Source organism: Strigops habroptila, chromosome 4 (assembly GCF_004027225.2).
Source record: "Strigops habroptila isolate Jane chromosome 4, bStrHab1.2.pri, whole genome shotgun sequence".
In the NCBI taxonomy this organism is placed as follows: Eukaryota; Metazoa; Chordata; class Aves; order Psittaciformes; family Psittacidae; genus Strigops; species Strigops habroptila.
Window position 1 is genome coordinate 58,250,495 of NC_046358.1, and position 20,410 is coordinate 58,270,904.

Sequence of the window (20,410 nt, forward strand, 5' to 3'; positions counted from 1 at the left end):
TTAGGCAGCTCTGTAGTATGTGGCTCAACTGACTATAACTTACCTGAACAAAGCATTTTTCTGTGTTAGAATTCATAAAGTTCATTGCTTGATGAGAAATTAATCTTAACAGAGGTGTCTCATCACCAGTGGCATCTTGCAATTGTTCCATAAGCTTAGATCACATTGTTCACAGCTGTAAATCTGCCTAGTGGATATTAGTGAAGATAATGACTGCCAAACTGAGCCAATATTGTCTTTTCTCAATGTTACCCTAAGCAGGGCCAATAGCAGACACTTAAGCAAACAGAGCATAAAAAACAAACGCAGGGTATTTCTCTCCTTGTAGCATCTTAATCCATATAAGGTCCCTGGTTTGTACAACTGATAGCACAAATTCATAAATAAAGTAAAATTCAGACAAAAGAATATGCCACAGATGAGTTAATTGCAAATACTAATCTCACACTCAGTGTTCACAGGCCCTCACTATCTTTTTTTGTTATTACTGACTTGTGGCTCTATATAAATAAATAAGTTCATTACAGGAAGTTACACAGTTTCTGAATGTGATCTATCTCCTACTGCTACCACCATTTTTCTCATTTTTAATTTCTAATCATGTTCCAGGTCATATCACTCAATGATATGGTTGATTCTAGAGCCAGTTTTAGGCAGGTGGAAATAAAGTAAAAAATTTCAGAATGGGTACTGAGACCATGCCTAAGAGCCAGAAGATGAGCATATCGCACATTGATCCTTCTTTGTGCTGCTGTATCTGCTGCAGTACCAATTAGGGATAGTTTCCAGGCTTTAGCAGAGATGCTAGCAGAGTGAGCATTTCACAGCAGCAATAGGAATCGCTTTTCCGTAACATTTGCTTCATCATGATGTAGTTTCCTGAGGTAGGATTCGCATTTGTCGATACTTCAATGTGTGTTATAACCTGGTATCTTCAGCACGTATCTTGTTCTCATTCACCTGCTGAAGCTGTAATTTGCCATGAGCCTGAGGCCGCTCTTATGGACTTTTTGCATTATGTCAGCCTGAAAACCTTGATGAAGAACAACAGAACTTTGCTCAGTAGCATAACTACGTCATGAGTGCTGACAGTGCAGCTGTGAGGTAAGACCTGTATTTTTCCTCATGCCATTCAAGGATTCACTCTCAAAATAAAGGAAAGTTTCCATGATTCTTCATTTCCATGCCTGGTAGCTTTTCTAAACACCTTTCTCCCCCTCCACTACCTGAAAAGTCAATGGCATGTTAACAAATATGTTCAAGATTCAACTATCATGTCAACAACTCCATTTGCTGTTGATGGCCAGTCTTCAGCTCTTCCTCATTTATCTACACATCTTCATCTTCCAAATAATTTTCCCTGCCCTACTTTCTGTTGCCATTCCTCCCTTGCTGATGCCCTTCTTTCTTTTATTACATTTCTTTTTTTGCTCTTTATCTACTTGCTTCTGTTGTGTTAACAGCTATCTTCTCAAGTTCGGAGAAATTTCAGAGAGGTGCAACCAGGAGTCTTAAGAAAATGACAATTCTTGTGAATCTCTGTCAAAAGAAAGCCACATGTTTCTTAGGTAGCCCAATTACCCCATGGCAGTATCAGAGGGTTGCTAATCTCACAACTGCTGGGTTTGAGAGGACTGTTACCTCCATAAATTTGAATGAACAAAGGCAGTGTTCTTGAAGACCAAGAATGATAACTACACTTTGGGGACACACAACAGATGCAGCAGTAACAGAGAGCTTGAGGGCATCCTCAGGTGGAAACACCCTAGCAAGCTGGCACCTCAACTGAGCTTCTGCACTCTAAGTCCTGTGGTCACTACACAGGAAAATGTGGAAGAATGTGCACCTTCCCATATTGCTCTGGGCATCCAATTCCTAATCCCACAGAAAACTCTGCAAGGGATTTAACTTTCTCCCCACCACAACCAGCATCAGCAGCTCTTTATATCAGCAAACCTGATTGAAACAAAAGTAACCACAATACTTTTTGAACGTGTCTCTAGGGTGGAAAATATGGGGCTTCTGGTGGAATAACAGCAATTAGCTCAGAGCTCTGAAGAAGTGATATACATTGCTGAACTGTCCACAGGAGCAGAGTTCTCTGTGCTATCCCAGTAGCACTGAGTTTGCACAGGCAATAGCATTGTATGAGCAAATTGATGGCCAGCAGTCATGATATACCTTGTTTGTACACAAAGACCTCACCCAGTAACAATCCCTGGGGTCAACTGAACAAGTAGGAGCTTTTGACCCATTCTTCATTCAGTGCAGGACACAAAAAATAAGGGAGCCCAATTCTCTGTTCTCTTTCACCTCCTTTGCAGATGCCTCTTACCATTTTGCATTGCCCTGCTTCAGGCATCCACAGGAGACTCCACAGGAGACACAGCCTCTTAGGTCACCATGATGGCAACAGCATCAAGGTCACTTATCACTCTAGGTGGATCATCATCTACAGAACTTGACTTCACCCATCCCTCTCATCACGTAGTCAAGGCAGAAATAGCTCCATCACAGTTCTTCCAATACTGAAACCTGTTTTTGAGAACCTGGGCACTGTGGGGATGCAGACCATAGGCAACAGAACAGTGCCCTTTATTTGACAGGCTCTGCATATTCCTTTAATGAAAAGAAGAGATGCCACTGAGTGCTTCAGTCTTCTGATCTGCCCCTGTCATGCCAAGTTGCAATGAATATAATGCAACATTATCAGTCAAAGGATAAAAGATCCAATAAACACCAACAAACTGCAAACTTTTGAAAGATACTATTTTATTTCACAGCTGAAAGCACGAAATGGCTTATTTTGAACACAGTGAATATGGGAAACATTCATTATTTTGAACCTATGAAATGAGAAACACTAACCTAGAACAAAATCACTTTGGAGAAAATACCATTGAGGCAGGATGTTCCACTTATATTAAAGGATATTATTAAACTGCTTAATAGAACAACAGCAAAAATTATTAAGTAATTATTGTGAGCAATAAGGCAAGAACTTGCATAGTTTATATAATTATACAGAGAGAGAAATGACTGTTCTTGTTTATGTGAACTAGATGTTGATTGTGTGTAATCAGTCCTTGAGGACAAATTATGAGGCTTACTCAAGAAAATGGTAACTAAAACAGGAACAGAAGGGAGAACGGACCATGAATTCAAAGGTATCAACTCTCAGGGTATGTTATGTAATCGCCAAGCAAAAGAAGTAAGCACATTTCAGCATGGAAATAAATGTGAGCTATGAAAAACTAGTAAGATAAAGAGGAAAAGTGAAACATGAAATGAGCTGACACAAAAGGAAATGGCTACAAGTAATGTTGTTGTATGGATACATGCTAATGAAAGTCACTGCTGAAGTGAGGAAACATCATCAACTCAAATAATCAGCAATTACCAATTAGAATTAACACCAAGAGAGCCTATAGCCTAGACTAAGAGAAATGAGAAGAAATGTTATTTACATAGAAATGTGTAGTTTTGTGCTTGGGAACAAATAGCAACACTATGTGCTAGAACCTCAACCATCTGATATGACAGAAGAGGAAAACAAAATATACTCATCGAAGTCACACTTTATATGAATTGACCATCAGCGAAACTTCATCTGGAATATTGTGTAAAATTATGAATTGGATCTAAAAGAGATGTGAAGATGGGCTCCTGGAATGATTAAGTAAGAGATTCTCTACACAAGAGAAACAGAACATGGCTATTCTAGCCGAATAAAATGAAAGCTGAAATGGGGTAGGATTGCTGTCTATACAGGTATCACTGTTGGAATGGATTATTGAATTAAAAGGCAAGTGCTGGCAAAGCAACAAAGGTGTATATTGGTAAATGCATTTAGCCTGAAAATTAAAGGACAATTAAGAGAAGGTTAGAAGAAGCAAAGTACAGCTGTGTTTGAAATGGAACACAATCATTTTACAAAGGGGCTTCTGTGACCCAGTGCCTGTGAGAGTTGGGCACCAGAACCACGAGCTCATTAGGTCCCTTTAATCCTATGTTCATAACAGGGCTACCTGCCTTAGAACTTTTTTCAGCCACTCTGTTGTTCCTAATTGAGCAACTACTTTCACCTCTTTAATATGTTTCCTTTCAATGAGTCTACCCTGTACAAAATTTGTTCTTTACTGAGCTGTTTTAGTTTAGTCATATGATCCAGCCAGCGGCATTTCTTAAATGGTGTGATGACCTAAGCCTCACACGATCAAATTGTAACTAAGCCTCTGTCCTTCCTCTTAAAGGATCAGTTCGCCCTGGAGCGCTCCTCACAGATAGCACCCACAGGTTTATCTATATACTCAATGTAATAAAATGCAATTAAATGGATTGATATGCCAAAATGGAATTACATCACAAAATTTCTATAACAAAGACGAGAGCATCTGTGCAATATTTTGTTGTGAAACAAACGGCATAATGGCATGTTGTTCTTTAGCCTATTTGGTAACAAATGGCAAGGGGTGTGCAATGATTTTTGTAGCGCAGATACAATGTGTACCAATAATATGCTGATAATATTGACTGCTCGGAGTCCTCAGGCATTTGGCTTGTAAGTACAAGCTGCCAAAAACGTCTCCAGTGTTGCGGCTGTGGCAAAGCCAGCTCAGTGGGAAGGGTTCGCCCCTGCCCAAGGCGTTCTGCTCCTCTCACGACTGCGCTCGCTCTTATGGAGGCCGTGGTTGCCTTCCATAGGCTCGGTTGGTTTTGGATCTTTTGGCTAATTGCAACTAGAACTGACTTAGTATCTCCAAGTTTCAGAAACGCAGCAGACGCCACCGAAATCAGCGCGGCAGCTGGCGCTGGGCGTCCACCTCGGGCGTTAGATGCACGCACACGGCAGCGTGCTGGGCCCCTTTAGCTCGCGTGCGGCGTGAGGCGCGGCGCAGCCTCCAGCATGCCCGGCGGGCTCCGCGAGGGAACGGCGGCGAGACACCACCACCGCGGCGGCCGGGGGGCCGGGGACAGCGCGGCGCCGGCCTGGGAACGCCGCGCGGCTGGACGCCGCCACAGGTCTGGGTTGTTGCCCCCCCCCGCCGCGGACCGCCCCCGCCGCACGCAAGCCGCACGGCGGCGGTTGGCGGGGGGCGCGCGCGGCGCTGAGGCGGCGGCGGCGCAGCTCTCAGTCCCCTCCGCGCCCCGCCGCGGCCCTGGGCGGGGTTCCTGGCAGCCGCCAACCCCCGTCGTCCTCGTCCCACCGAGCGGCGGAGCGAGGAGCCAATAGGCGGGCGAGTGCCGTGTGCGTAACGGCCAACGGGAGCGGCTTCTTCAGGACCGCTGCCCGAGCCCCTCAGAACGGCGGGGCACGGCGCGGGGAGCGGTGCAGCGCGGCTCGGCGGGGGACGCCGCCCGGAGCAGGTAGCGGCCGGCCGCGCTGCGGCGGGAAGTCAGGGCGAGCTCGCCCGGCTCGGGCTGAGGCGCTCCATCCTCTCCTGCGGGTCGTGAGGGGGTGCGGAGGGAGCCGGCCTTCGTCGTGCGTTTCCGGGCGGCTGCCGGAGGGGGTAGGGAAGGAGGGGCGCAGGCGCGGGGGGCGCGGAGCGCTGAGGTGAGGTGGTGGCGGGCAGGCCGCCAGGCCGGAGCCGCGTTACAGGCGGAGGGATCGATGCTTGGCAGAGGGGGAACACCAAGCGGCCGTCAGGCCCCTGCTGGGCTGCCCTCCGCGTGGGCGAGGTCGGCGGCCCCGGGGTCCGCGCCGGCCGCTCCACCTGCCGCGGGACCCCACGCCGGGCGTACCCCCCCCATCTGCCCCTGCTCTGCCTCGCCGCCCGCCTTTGTGCCCTCCGGCGCTGTATGGGCCTCTTCCGAGCAGCGGTACGCCCGCTTTTCCTGCGGAGCAGCTCCGACTTCCCCCCAGCTGCGGCTGTATCGCCACGGCAGTTCCCCTTTCCCAGAGCCCGTGTGGTTGCGGCTAGTGCAGAGAATAGTCTTACAGGAAAAGGCCACAAGTTTCTCTCTCCCGCGCAGAAGAATGTGCCGGGAAAAGAACCGAAATGGTCCGGTTATTCAAACAGGAGTCCCAGTTCAGTGGGTCCGTGCGTCAGGAAATCGTAGGTTGAGAGCTGTGGTAGCTCTCGGTGTGTGCAGCAGCCCGTGACTCTGGGTGGGGGCTTGAATTCCTTGTGGAGCGGGAGCCGCGTGGGTCTGCAGAAGGACTTTATTGAGTGGAGTTTAAAGCGTGGCTAATCTCAGAGATGTACGGATAGGTAGCAAACTTGTAATTGAAACCAGCTTGAATCCCATGGAAGTAAAAAACTTTCATTTAACCTGCTTACGCTTAATTACATTTACCCTACTACAGCTTTAGCAATTGGAAGTTTTTGATATTTTCATAACTGCTTCAATAATAATTAAACTAGAAGTGGAACATGTGGGAGTTTTACTGTGACGTCCCACTGTACTGTAGCAGGCTAGAATTTCTTGACTCCCAACTTCCCCAATTTGTGTATCATGTCTGTGCTTCATAATGGAGATACCATTATTTTGGCAATCTGGAGATGAGGTATTAGGTATATAATTCTAGGATCTTTACTGCTTTTCTACCCTGTTTTTGTATCCTCCTCAAATACAGATGGCTTGAAAATCGGCCATTTCCCCACCCAAGCCCTCCCACAACTGGATATTAAAGGTTGACTTTGCAGGTGTTGCAGTTTTTTTCTCCTAGCTGTTGCAAAACTATAAAGCAATATGAAAATCTAGATCTGTAAGTTTTTGCTGTAAGTACTTAGTCTTTATTTATTTACCTTGTGCTGGACTGCAGCTCTGATGGAGTTTTGCTAGAGACAGTTTTAACAGTAAAAACCCAATGGGGCAGTCACACAGTCCATGAAGTGTGACTGTCTAATGTAGAGGTATGTTTTAGACATGATAAATATTTTTCCTTCCTATAGCTACAAAAACCCCAACCTGTTGACATCTTAATTATCCTAAGCAGCCAGTACTCAATAAAAAGTTAGTATTGAAGCAAAACTGTAACTTCTGTAATAGAAAAGGGTTTTTCTTTATTTGGTATTCATGCTTCCTCAGACTTTGAAAAGGTACAGGACATCTACTAGCCAGATGTGAGCAGAGAGCATCACTAAGTGTCACTTTCACAGTATAAGTCCTGACAGCATGCCATGATTCTGATTAAGAGAAGTCAGCTTTGAAAGCTAAAGTAATAGATGTCTTGAAATACCTGTATTAACGTTAAGCCTGCAGATGGAGAAATCACTTCCTCCACAGAACGTCTTAGCTCCTGAGAAGCCAAACTGAATCTCTTCCTGACTGCTATAAAGCAAAGGGTCCTTTGTCATCTTCCTGTTTGAGTTCTAGCTCTCGTAGGAATTCACAGCTCTGCACAAGCACTGTGCTTCCAGTGCTTGGAAGGGGTGTACAACAAAATAAAATGGTTATACATCAATTTGGAAAGTTTAATCAAGTGCTTGGGAACGTATAGATGTTGCCGAGGACACAGCTTTATCGTTGCAGTGGTTTTGGGTTTGGTTAGCTTCTCCAGCCAGAAACTGTATTTTGTGTGCATGTTTGGGGTTTTTTCTTTTGTCACAAAATAGTGTTTGCAGAGAGCCTGTGTTCAGTACAGTATGCCTGTTACTTGTCTGCAGGAAGCAGAGCTGATGGGTAACCTAAAGCAAGCAAACAAAAACTTCTGCAACAGAACCAGTATCATCAAAACTTGTACATGGTTAGTTTGGTATTTTGTCTATAGGTAGAAGACCTACCTTACGTAACCATTTAATGGCTGGGTTTGGTTAATACCTTTGTATACATCCATATTGTTTCTCCCAGTTGTGAATTCTGAGCCTTGAAGTAATATGGTCCTCCAGCTAGCCTTTATTTAGCCTCAACACTTCTAAAGTTTGGAAGCTGCAAACTGTGCTAACAAATACCATCTCTCTGAATAGGATATTTGCGTGTTCTTCTGAGTGTCTCCAACCCAAAGTTTATAATGAGGCCCTTTTTGTAAAACTGTTCTTTGTCTTTTTTTTTTAAAGCTTTTTCCAAACTTTCTCAACGAACGTGTGACTATTGATGTACCTATTACTTTCTTCCTTGGGTGTGGTTAGAAAGGCTATGCTTAGTAGGTATTGCTAAGCTGGCATTTGGTAGCTGTATATTAACTACATCATGCCAACCTTTTTCCATGTCGTTGTTCAGCTTCATGTTTGCAAATTTATAAGGCTTGTTGTGCAATAGGTATAATTGAGAGATCTAACTAACACATCCATTAGCATAAACAGGATTTAAGATTGGAGCCTTCAGCATTTACATCATCAGTATCAGCTGCAGGAGTGGAGTGAATACCTCTGCTCTTCCGAGGGAGGCTTTAGGCATCCTGCTTAACTGATGTTCACTTCTGTTTGTTCTGTTTGTAGGACAAGTTGGCAATCTATTAGTAAAACTTGCTTTACGTGTCTATTTAAGCTATTTTTAAAGATAAGAAGGCTGTGAAAATGGGGTTTTGACTGTTTTCCCCCTACATTTATTGTGGAAAAAGGAAAGGTAAACGTGTGTGGGTGGTGGTGGTTCTTTTTGTTTTAAAGAAGGTGATTAGGCTTCAAGTACGACTTGATAGAGCAGTTAGTTGTCAGATAAACAAGTTATTTTTAAAGGTTTCAGAAGAATTTTTAGGAATTTCTGCAGGAACGTAATGGGGGAGAAAATATCTTTTATTGATTTGCATTGGAGAGCTGTTGAATTGCGCCATGTTAAGATGTTATATTGTTTGACTGCAGTTTTGCATGAAAAATTTTGAAGTGGCTCACTTAAACATTAATGCATTAAGTTCTTGGTTATAGTTATGGAGGACTTAACTGTAATTTTAAGAGTTCTAAATCTTAACTCTTTTTAAAGCTGTTAAACAATCAGCTCACCAGCTGTGACTGTGCTTACTATGGGTGTCCTTTACTATTATGGCACTCAAAGTTGGGATGTGGTGAAACATAATCAGGGGTATTTGGGTATTTTGTTACGGGATTATAGTGAGTAAATTAGTACTAAACATTCATGTGTATGTGTCAAATATGCATTATGGGTTCTTTTGTGTTTGTGGTGTGTGGTGGTGGTGTGTTTTCTTTTTTTTTTTTTTTTTTTTTTTTCCTCTCCGTAACTCTTTGTGTAAGAAACTTCAGTTTAGAGGAGCTGAGAGGATCAGCAAGGCTGATAATTTTGGATTTTCTTTTTCAATTGTAAAAGACATGGGAAAGTATGGTAGGAGTCTGGAAGTGTTGATTCCTGGGATTTTAAAATCATTGTGTAACGTCTGCCATAAAATGTGACTCAAGCCTTCTAACTCCATAATAATGTAATTTAAAAGGAGGGAGAAATGTGAGTTTTGGATGGTTTTTTTTTTTTTTCTTAAGTATTTTGATTGTAAATGCTTAAATAAATTTAATTGTACATGTTAAGGCAATTCTAGTAAAAGACTTGTTCAGATGGCTTATCTTGTGCTCATGTTTTAAAAATTGCAGGTACAGTTTTTGGGTAGCTCTCTTTGTCCTGTCTGATCAATAAGAGGAATATGAATCTGGGTTTTTATTACCTAGATTTGTGTCTTAACAGTGAAGCTAGAAAAACTGATGAGCCACTTTAATGTTTGTTGTTTCCCCCCCACACATGCACAGTTGGGTTTTGGCTTTCTCCTCCCAGCAAAATGACAGTATCACAGTAACAACTGGAGCAATAATCCTGCTGTTGCTGCTAAGGCTTTTTGCTAGTGATAACCTGGACTGGATATTGACATACTTCTGTCAAGGCTAAATTGATGCCTTTGGCTTAATGCAGTGAATAAGAATTGAGTGATTTTTATAGCTTCAGCAATTTACGTAGTAGTCAGCTGTGTTACTCTGAGCATTATGTTGTAAGTAGGATCTTCAAACAGGTTTTGTTCTCCTTTCAGAATTAACTCGTGTCATGGTTTATGTAGCTGCCTTGATAAACAGTGAGGTTTTATCTTGTCCTTTCATAACTAAAAGCCCAAGTGAGTTTTCAAATGCAGATTTCTAATTAACTTAGATAAAATGATCTCAAACTATGATTCTGTTCAGCAAATCTTGAATCTGCCTGCTTCTTGTTATCTTAAACTTGTTCGAGAGCTGTCTGGATATGTGTTAAACATGTTTCCACATGAGCTGGGAATGGAATATAGTGAATGTTCTTATGTGGTATGTGCTTTACTGTAATAGCTTAATTTCTGAACTGATAGAAGCTTTCTGTGCAGCTTGGGGAAATCAGGTTAATTACACAAAAAGATTTTTATTTTTTTTTTTTTTCTTTTTTCTTCAACATGCACTTGAAGACTAAGCTCGAACAGTAACCAATTCAGGAAAATGTCAACTTGTAACCTAATTACGAAGGGATCATAAAAACCTTTTACTTTGTTTCAGTTCATTTTCAGAGGAGGGACTTGCTGTGGAAGACATGTAATTACAGCAAAGCAAGGGACTGCTCTAGTACTTTGTGAACAGAGGACTTACTACTCAAAAAGAGAACTTACTACTCAAAAGCAATTTTAAGTCATCTGGAACAGAATGCCTCTGAATAGAAGCATAAGTGAATGGAGATCTGTAGTAAAATCAGAATTTTGGCTGAAAGAACGTGTCCAAACACGTATGTAAGAAGTATCTGCATAGCCACATTCATTGAATACCTCTAATAACAAAGTTCTGCTGAGATCAACTCAGCAGTGGCTCACACTGAGGTCAGGTTCCCCTCAGTAAGACTAAAGGATCAGAAGAGGTTAAGGACACCATGATTTCAGGCACAGCCCTGACTTCAAAGTATCTTACTTTCACAAGGGTGTCTTCAAATGGCAAATGAAATAGTTTGTGGGTTGGGCTGAATTCTGCTAATAAATTATTGGGTAGTCATGGGTTAGTTGCTCCAAATTCACCATCTTCCGAAAGTTATTGAGTGAATATTGTACTTCGGTATTGTCATTGTGGTCTTAAAGGAGGTTACAGAATTACTTCAAAGTCTGCCATCAGTGTAGGTTTTGGTATCAAAATGCTGTAGTGCTGTTAAATAGTTAATATGCAGTATTAGTTAAGTCTCACCTAAATTTTATAATGCTCCCTACCTTGAATGTATATACTGCCAGAGATAGTATTATATCGAGGAGCATACTGCAAGTTTTTTCTGGGCTGTATCTGGCTTATTTCAGTGGTTAAGAATAGTGAGGAGAACCGGTTTTTTAAAAGCAAGTCTATTTTATTTGTGGACTTAAGGCTGTACACTTAGTTATGTAAAGTTTAGCCTAACTGTATTGGTTATTCCACTTGGTATTGTTTTTGAATAGATGTATGACTTAAAGTGGACAAATCTCTTCACTGGTAGTAATCTCACTGAATATCTTCAAGATTGAAGAATATAACTAGTTTGAAATACCTGTCATTAGTTTTCAAAAATTCTCTTAATACACTGAGTGTTGGCCATATTCCACATACAGCTTTGGGTCTTCTGGTGACATTTATACTGCAGTTGTGATGATTTGGGTATAATCTTTCAGATTGATTTAGTTTTGTGGTGTTTCACTTGTCTTTATCAATGATCTCTACAAATATGTTGGTATACATGTGAGAACTTACTATTACCCTGAATACACTCCAGTTATTTGTCTAGAAAGTGTGTAGTGAGACACTTTTATCTGGTGTACTAACTGGCATAAGCCAAAGTCTGTCAAGCTAATATTAATTAGTGGACCTGTTTTGATAGTTCTTCAAAGCTTGGTTGTTCTAAGTAGCTTCCAAACCTGGCGATGTGTTTTCCAGCTCCTGGAGATGTGTTAAATTTTCTGAGCAGGTTTATCTTACAGGGGTACTGTGTCTTCCAGCTAGGAAAGAAAACGACCTCACAGAGAGTAGGTAAGAATGTAGATGAAGTCTAAAACATGGATAAGCTTGTCTTTCTGCTAGCTGTGGGAAGATTCCCAAATCTTCCATGTGATTGTAAAGTTTGGAATAGGTATGCTTACCTTAAAGGTAACTTACACCAAAAGCAGTTTACAGCAGAAAATACTCTGTTCCATCATTTCAGTCTTTACACATCTTGTAAAACAGTATCTTTCACAGATAAGGTTTCTCAATGGATATAACCTTGGACCGTGAAGACAAACAGTCATCTTTTGGTGATATGCTGAATAGGTATTGTCCAAATAGGGCAGATCATTGACCCTTGTGGTGGTTGAAAATGTGGACATTCTGCTGATAGCATTCATTGATTTACTTTTGTGGAAACAAGGCATCAAACAAAATGAGACATGGTATGACCCAGGCTTGACTTTCTGGCAGTAACCTTGTTTAGATGAGTTAAATGTTACTTCCTTTGTTGCCTGAATTCTCCAATCTCTCTAGTTCTTTTATATATATATATATAAAATTATTATTTTTTTGCTTGCTGTAGTGTCTGTGTAATGTGGCAATTGAAGCTCTATATGAGGGACCTCTGTAATGATTTTTGTCTGGTGTGGATGTGTGAATGTGTGATCTTTAAAACAAACAAGACACCTCCCGTGGTGCATTCAGATTTGATGTCTAGATGGATTTCATCTCCTGAATATACATAAATGTTTCTTCTGCCTTTTAGACTTCTTTTTCATATTGCTGCTAGTACTAGGTTGAAGCTGGTGGAAGGAAAGGGGGAAATTAGTTTGTCAGACTGTATTTTTGCAGAACTGCGTGGCTTATTGCTGACGCTTGAGAGGTTGGGAAATACATGTTTTCTGTTTCCTGGGAGTGATAATCGCCAATATGGTTGAATTTGGAGGGAGCATGTTGTTGACCTAATGTTTGTTAGTGATAAAATAGAAAATGGACCGTTTAATCTCTAACAAGGACATACATGCACACTCTTTCTAGTTGTTGGAGTTAGCATTTAAACATGCAGTGAAACTGCAGCAGGCTTTCCTGGCACTTAGAAAGCAAATCTTTAAGCATCTTGATTTGTGTTTGGATAAATCTGATAATTGGTCTTTTTCCTGTTAAAAGCAGAATTGTCTCTGTTTTGAGGCTCGGACCTCTGAAGCAATGAGTTAAATATTGCTGCAGTAGCTCTGAAGGCAAACAGAGCTGCTGTTGTTTGCTCAATAATAGCACTTGCTCAGCTTTGGACAGTAGAATTTCTTACAAGATGGGGAATGTTGGCTAAGATCCTGGAGTGTGGGGGGTTTTTTTGGTTGTGGGCTATTTTTTGTGTTGCGGTATTTTTTATTGTTTACCGAAGTCCTTAAGAGCTCTTGATTTGTCAAAGGACAGCACTGTTCAAATAAGCTGTATCTTCAAAGTGTCGCTGTTGATTTAGCCCTGAACCTGTGAATTCAGAAGTAACTAGCATCAGTTTCTCTATAGCTGCTTAATAGAAGCTTCCTCTACCAAAGGCTTTTTATCCCTACAAGTCATCTGGTAGTTTCAGTCATCCCTGTTCTGGAGCAAGAATCCTTTACGGAACTTCTATTAATTCATTCAACTGTCAGATTTCTTTTTTCATGGCAGTTTACTACTTGCTAGCTCAAAAAAGTAGCTACGATATAGGGATTCAGATATTCCAGTGTGCATGAGACAATTTTATGACTGCTAAGAGTTACCTATCTGTGTGTTCAAAGAGAGAGCTGTTAGCAACTCATTGGATAACTAGTGGAAATACGTATTGCTGGTTAATAGCTACAACTCAGCTATTGCAAGTGTGCAATAAGTTGCACTCCAAAACTAGATAAAACAATTGCTGACACTTAAATATCAACCTTAAAAAGCTAAATTTGATTTTGCTATGTTGTCTTCCAAGGTAGGTCTTTAGTTTCTGGACCTATTCAACCTATTAAGTGTTAGATGTAGTTCCTAGTGGAAATTTAGTTTGACCTTTGACCTCTTTTTTTTTTTTTTTTTTAGCACCCTACTAGAAACATAGGCTATTGATTTCAGACTTTGTTCACACCTAGATCCCATACATGGTTTTTATCCTTGATTCACACTTGGTGCAATTAGGCAGTCCCCTCACAGTCCAGATGTTTGTTGCTGTAACTTTGGCAGCAATGTATACTTCTGAAAGGGTCTCCAATTCTGTTTTCTAGCTAGAATCTTCTAGAAGACTGGAAGTAGAAGATAAAATTAGTGTGGAAAATTGCTACAAGTAAAGTCTACCAGAGGCTAGTTGTTGGAGAACAGGGTAAAGGGAAATGGTGTTGAGTTTCTCAAAGGAAGCATTTCTGTCAATCGTGTAGGTGTTGCTACCTCTTGGATGTGAATGTGAGTATGTATGTTTATATGTTTAACTGAACCCATTTCATCATTGTACTTAACCATAGCTTTTGATCTGGATATTTTGTAGGTCTGGTGTTCTGTAAGAGTTTCAGATTGATTTCTGTCAATCGTGTAGGTGTTGCTACCTCTTGGATGTGAATGTGAGTATGTATGTTTATATGTTTAACTGAACCCATTTCATCATTGTACTTAACCATAGCTTTTGATCTGGATATTTTGTAGGTCTGGTGTTCTGTAAGAGTTTCAGGAGAATAATATAATGATTTTTTGATCAGGTATCAGCCTCATACTCAAAGGAGTATGGTCAGAAATAGCTGAGGCAGGAAAGTTTCTGATCTATTCTGGCTGTTTTCTTTACGTCTTTTGGCCCTAAATACTGTCAGATTTTTCAGCTAAAAAGCTGGACCGTAGCAACACAGATATTTCCACTCACAGCATAACTTCTTTCATTGTTTTAGCTTCTAGAAACAGATGTTGGCCTGTAGCACATGTACTGGGTGTTTGTAGCAAGGTTCCTGTGTTTTCGTAGCAAGGTTCCTGTGTTTTCGTAGCAAGGTTCCTGTGTTTTCGTAGCAAGGTTCCTGTGTTTTCGTAGCCAGAGGCTGTCTGTGTGAATGGGTTTGCAGGCTGAGGATACAGTACTATGTCAGTAGTATTAAGCTTTCCTTTGAAGAAGGGCAAGTGAACTTGTGAGAAGTAGTGTCATAGTCTTAAGGGGTAACAACTATGAGTTATGGCTAAGCAGGTAAATTTGTGACAAGATTATGTAAGAACTGTAACAAAACTGAATCTTGATGACAAAACTGGTGCAGTTATGATTGCATGAGTTCTTGCTCTTTTGAAGGAACAGTCATCCTGTATGTGGGAGCTAGCATGCATGTTTTTAGGAGGAAATGGAGTTGAATGGTGTATGCAAAGATTCGGAAAATGAAAGTTATAGGGAGGACATACGTGAATAGCAGAGAGCATTAATTGTGACTTCAAGAACCACCGTGAAGACAAGAGGGATGTATCTTTCATTGAACAGGAAAAAAATGACTCATAAGCATGCTGTATCTTGCTCTCCATGCTTTATTGCAGGAGGTGTCCTTTGAAATTTGCATTAAAGTCTTAAGTGTGTGGCAAAAGTGGTTTAATGTAAACAGCTTTTTCCCCTCCATCCGCCTCTTTAAATCTTATCAACCTTCAAAGAAACCATTCTGGATGATGTGCTGTGGCCAATGGAGATAGTAGTGCTTGTTCTTTTCTAAACTTGGAACTGTATCCCATTATCAGTCTTTTTTAGATGCTTCACTAATAAATTTGGGAACTAACCTTGTCAAAGAAGGGAGTCAAAATATTTTGTGCGTTGGACCAAAAAATATAAGATTCGTACCCCAAATCCTGAAACGGGGGCTTGTGCAGGTGTAAGAGACTGTGTCGGTGAAAACACCACTGCCACAGCAGGATGTCTATCTCCATATCGCTATGGCAGGAAAACCACATTGCCAATACCACCGCCACAGCAGGATGTCTGTCTCCACATCCCTATGGCAGGAAAACCGACACCACCCCCACAGCAGATGTTTGTGAAGGATATCTGTCTCCACATCGCTCACCAATTGACACCTTGGTGCAGGATGTTTGCCTTAACATTGCTACACCACGGAACCACGGGGGGAGAAGACCCCCTAGTGACAGTATTGGGCATGTGCACCACCACTGGGTGGAGGATGTGGTTACCAGTCTATAAAAGAACGCCACCAACCAATATAGGGAGGAACATCTGCCTCACCGGGCTTGGAACTAATCGGATTGTCAGGACGCCAGAGCTCCAGGGTGGTAGCTATTGCTATGAGCTCTTTTATTCTTTCCTCTTACTTTCCTTCTTTTTTCTTTCTCTTTGGAATGTGTTGGTGGGCATTTGTTGGTGGGCAAATAAAGTTCCTTGGCACTTGACTCCGTTTTGAGTCTTAGTTCTGTTCCCGAGAATGTGAGCAAAACCATGCTTCAGTGTTTGACCGGTGGGCGACAGCAGGTGATAACTTGTTTCTGGCAAATAATCATTTGGAGCTTGTTCAGAGGCTTTGTTGTGATACAAGCACATGAAAAGCACAGCACAATTACTTTAATATGACTGGTACCTGAGATGTAGACAAATGCTCCAAAGACTTTTACTTACTTTTCAGGCAGAAAGTGCGAATTAAGCCTGTGGTTCTTTAGTCCTAACATACATCTTGTGTATCCCCTGGTAAGTTCCTGCTTGCAGTAGGCTGCCATTTCAAAACAACTAAGCATATTTAGAAGTTGCATATCTTCTTGGGTAGTACATGAAGAAAGGCTCTTTTCCTGTTTAGATATTCAGTTTTGTAATTCTTACTTGTTTAAGAAGTGCTCCATCTGTTTTAAGGGGACTCATTTTTGGGGGTTTTCTTAGTATCATGGTTTTATGGAATACATCCCTTTTGGTAGTGCTTTTGGTGATGGTTTGCGTGGGGATCTGCTACAGGAGGCTATAGTGAGACTTTCGGTACATCAGTCTTGAGTCTAATTAGAGAGATTGGTAAAGCATGGTGGAAGTGTATTCATAGGCTACGGTCTACTATGGTGAAAGTAAGCTGCTTATGGGTTATAGTAAAAAAAGTTGGTATATTTTACTTGGTAGAATGGCTTGAAGTTTCTGAGGCACAGGTTGAGTTCTAAAGGTCAAGGTCCAAAGTCCGCATTAGCGTGAGAAGTAGCAGCATATTTGTGCTTAGAAAGTCTGCTTCCGGTATATAGAATTGGACATAATATCCAAGTGGTTGATTAACGTAGGGGAAAGAAATAAAAATTCTAGCAATTAACTTAAGCAAAACCTACAACACTTCTGAGCTTTGTGCTGGATTTGAGTAACAAACATTTTATTAGGAGGTGTGTTTGTGGCTAACTCAAATAGTTTGTGTGAGAATTCTAATCGCCTGGGGGGGAAAAACCCAGCAGACTTAATTGGTGAATAGTTTGGAAACCTGTATCGTCTGTGGCACTGTGTGGGTTTTTTGTAATCAATATAGAACCAGCAGATCTCATAGAAAGTAACTAACTGTACTTCCTTCGTGGTCTAATCTAATTTGTAAGAAGGCTCAGCCTAACACTGACAGGGAACTTTGCTGACACAGGCAAAATACCACGGCCGGCAATTGGCAGATGCCTCACTCCCTGTCTTCTGTCAATGTATTTGAAGTATCTACTTGTGATTACATCTTGCTGATATGACCTTTGGTTTATGTGGAACAGCCACTTAGAGTGGTAAAGGACCATACACATAGAGGTAAAAATAGACTGAAGTTGTGATATTTTCCTAGACTGAGTGGGTGTCTAATTCCCTAAAACCCTGTTAACAGGAGCAGCTTGCAAGAAGATCTGGGATGACTGTAGTGACCCTGTGGGACTTTTTTGGAATGTGAAAAAGGCACCTTAAAGTACTAGTTGTAGGTTAAAGCAAAAAAAAAAAAAAAGGCTGGTGAGCATTTCTTTCAGGTATGAGATTGAATATTTGCATCTGTGTCACTTATTTATGTGTTTTACAAATCTGAACTCCTAGAAGTTCTTTAATATGTTTTGTTTGTTTTGCTTTGTGTGTGGTTTTGGTTTTTTTTTTTTAATATATATATATATATATACTTTTATTAAGGTCATAATGGTTTCCATCCCTAAATACTATGAAGGAAAGAACATCCTCCTGACAGGAGCTACAGGCTTCATGGGAAAAGTACTTCTGGAAAAGCTGCTCAGATCCTGTCCTAAAGTGAAAGCAGTGTATGTCTTGATAAGGCCCAAAGCAGGGCAGACAGCTGAAGCGCGAGTAGAAGAAATTACCAGCTGTAAGGTATGTGTCATTCTCAAAGTATGTTTTTGTCCTTTTTCATGTTCCTATTTTATTTTGAGAACAATTTTAGTTTGTCTAAAGTAAAATACTGTTTTTGAATGTTTGTTTTTGTTGTTGTTCTAACAGAAATACGCAATCCAAGACCTGGCAGTGCTTCTGTAGCTGTTTTTCAAGTTGTTAGCCTCTAGCAAACCCAGTAGTGGAAAATTATCCTGTATTTAATTTAGGTGGAGGATGTTCAGCTGTAATGCAGAACTGAGAAGTAAAACACCTGAGTTAAAGCTTGCTAAGAGAATATTATCAAGTGCAAGAGGCAGTGTGGACTGGAAGTTGTAAAGTGTCACAGAATAGTTTGGGTTGGCACCACAACTTCAACACTGATTATGTTCATGGAAGTCGGTAATGTGTCGTAGTATTCTTAACACACTTTTCTAATTTACTGATGATCTTGAGAAATAAGGAGGTATAACTCTGTGTAGGCAGAATATGTTTCCCAACTGAAATGAAATGTGTATCTCTTCACTGGCTATTAGTTTGAATTTTTTACTCATTTTGTTTGACAGCTCTTTGACAGGTTGAGAGATGAGCAACCAGACTTCAGAGCAAAAATAATCGTAATTGAGAGTGATCTTACACAGCCCGAACTGGACCTTAGCGAACCAATCAAGGACGAACTTATAGAATGCATTAATATTATATTTCATTGTGCTGCTACAGTCAGATTCAATGAAACACTAAGGTGAGTCTAAAATTCTGTAGCCGCTGCTCTGGTAAACCAACTGTACTCAAAGGGAGGGGGTAAATTAGGTATCTGCATAATCTTGCAAATATTCAGCCTGTCAGGCTACTTCTTGTACTCTGGTATTTGTGTGTTTGGTCAGTTCCATGATGCCCCTTACGTTTTGGGAAAAAGATGATTACCTTATCTTAAGCTGTTGGGTTTTCATTTTTATTTCTTAGGAAGGTGGAGGCATATTATTAGACCTGCTTTGCCAGAGGTTAGAATTACACTATTCAACATGGGAAAGTTCATATCTCTTTAAAGCTGTAGGCAAAAAGACAAATCCATTATTAGGACTTGGAAACTAAATAAAATACTCATGTAGTCTTTCTACAGCCCCTTCAGGTTTTGTGTGCATGGGTTGGTTTGGTGTGGTTTTGTTTTGTGTGTTTGTTTCTTTGTGTGGTGGGTTTTTTTGGTGGTTTTTTTTTTTTTTTTTGGTGGTGGTTTTTTTTTTTTTTTTTTAATCTTAAACTAAATCCCTTTGCCTGAATTTCAAAGTCTTTTTGAAGGGAAGCTGTTGAAGGGACTAAGGAACATGTTGCTATTCTGAGTCTTCCTAACATCATGTGTTGCTCTGATCTCTAGGATGGGTAGAAAGGATGCAAATAAGCTGTAGCTATATGTGCTGTGCTCACTGGTAATATTAGAGCTTTTTTCCTAATGTGTGAAAGGGAACACAAAGTATTCCTTTAGACTCCCTTGTTAGAAGGGGAATGCATATTTGAGAGGGTAACTCTTGGGCAAAACTGTATGTCGAAGTTATTGCACTTGCTCTCTACCTGGTGAGCAAACAGGAGATTAAAGACTGCTTAGCTTTCTCCATGTCTTCAGAAAAAAGTCCTTCATTAAGAGTAGTTGAGGTTTGCGTGGCGGGGAGTAGGGAGAAAAGATGCACAGGGAGAAAAATGAAAACTAAAAAGTTGAAAGCTTTCATGTTGTACAGAAAATCTGTTAAGGAAATCCAGGAGAAAGGAACACTAGAAGCAAGAAAAGATGGTGTTTGCTTTTTGGAAAAAAAAAACTTGATTCAGTGTCAAAACACTGAAAGAAATATCTAACTTGGGTGTATGACTTTTGTGAGGAATAGCTCCATTTTTGGGGGTGAGGAGAGCAACTTTGAGATAAAACACTTTTCCACTCAGATTTACTTTGAGTTGTTGCAAAGGCTGGCATTACCGCTCTCAAAATATCGTACTGTATGCTGAAACTTCTTAAGGTCTTAAGGTAGGCTGTGTCTATCACTGGTTTATGACCTTGAAATGTTTAGGAACTGCCAAGCTGACAAAAGCCCAGATGGACTTTAAAACAATTTGAAAGACTGGTGGAATGGGGTCTTGATATAAAAAGCCTTTGGCAGTTTCTGCTTTCTTGATGGGCCCAGTATGTTTAGCAAAACAGAAAATATGAGCATTTCTTAGGTGCTCTGGCCTCATCTGTTTCCTAACAGATGTGCTGGAATGGTTGGAAGAACCTTACAACTCTGAAGACCACCTAGAGCAACCTTCATCAGATACTTAATGG

At 40.9% G+C, this 20,410-nt stretch overlaps 1 protein-coding gene across 1 annotated transcript in view; it reads left to right on the forward strand.

Annotated features, from left to right (window-relative positions):
* Positions 1-5,217: 5,217 nt before the first annotated feature.
* FAR1 (fatty acyl-CoA reductase 1) overlaps positions 5,218-20,410 on the forward strand; it is a 35,172-nt gene continuing 19,979 nt past the window's right edge. Inside the window, exons 1-3 of the mRNA XM_030485430.1 lie at positions 5,218-5,367; positions 17,911-18,105; positions 18,669-18,844. Coding sequence (XP_030341290.1) covers positions 17,917-18,105; positions 18,669-18,844 — 365 coding nt within the window. The 5' untranslated portion in view covers positions 5,218-5,367; positions 17,911-17,916. The remainder of the gene's footprint in view (positions 5,368-17,910; positions 18,106-18,668; positions 18,845-20,410) is intronic.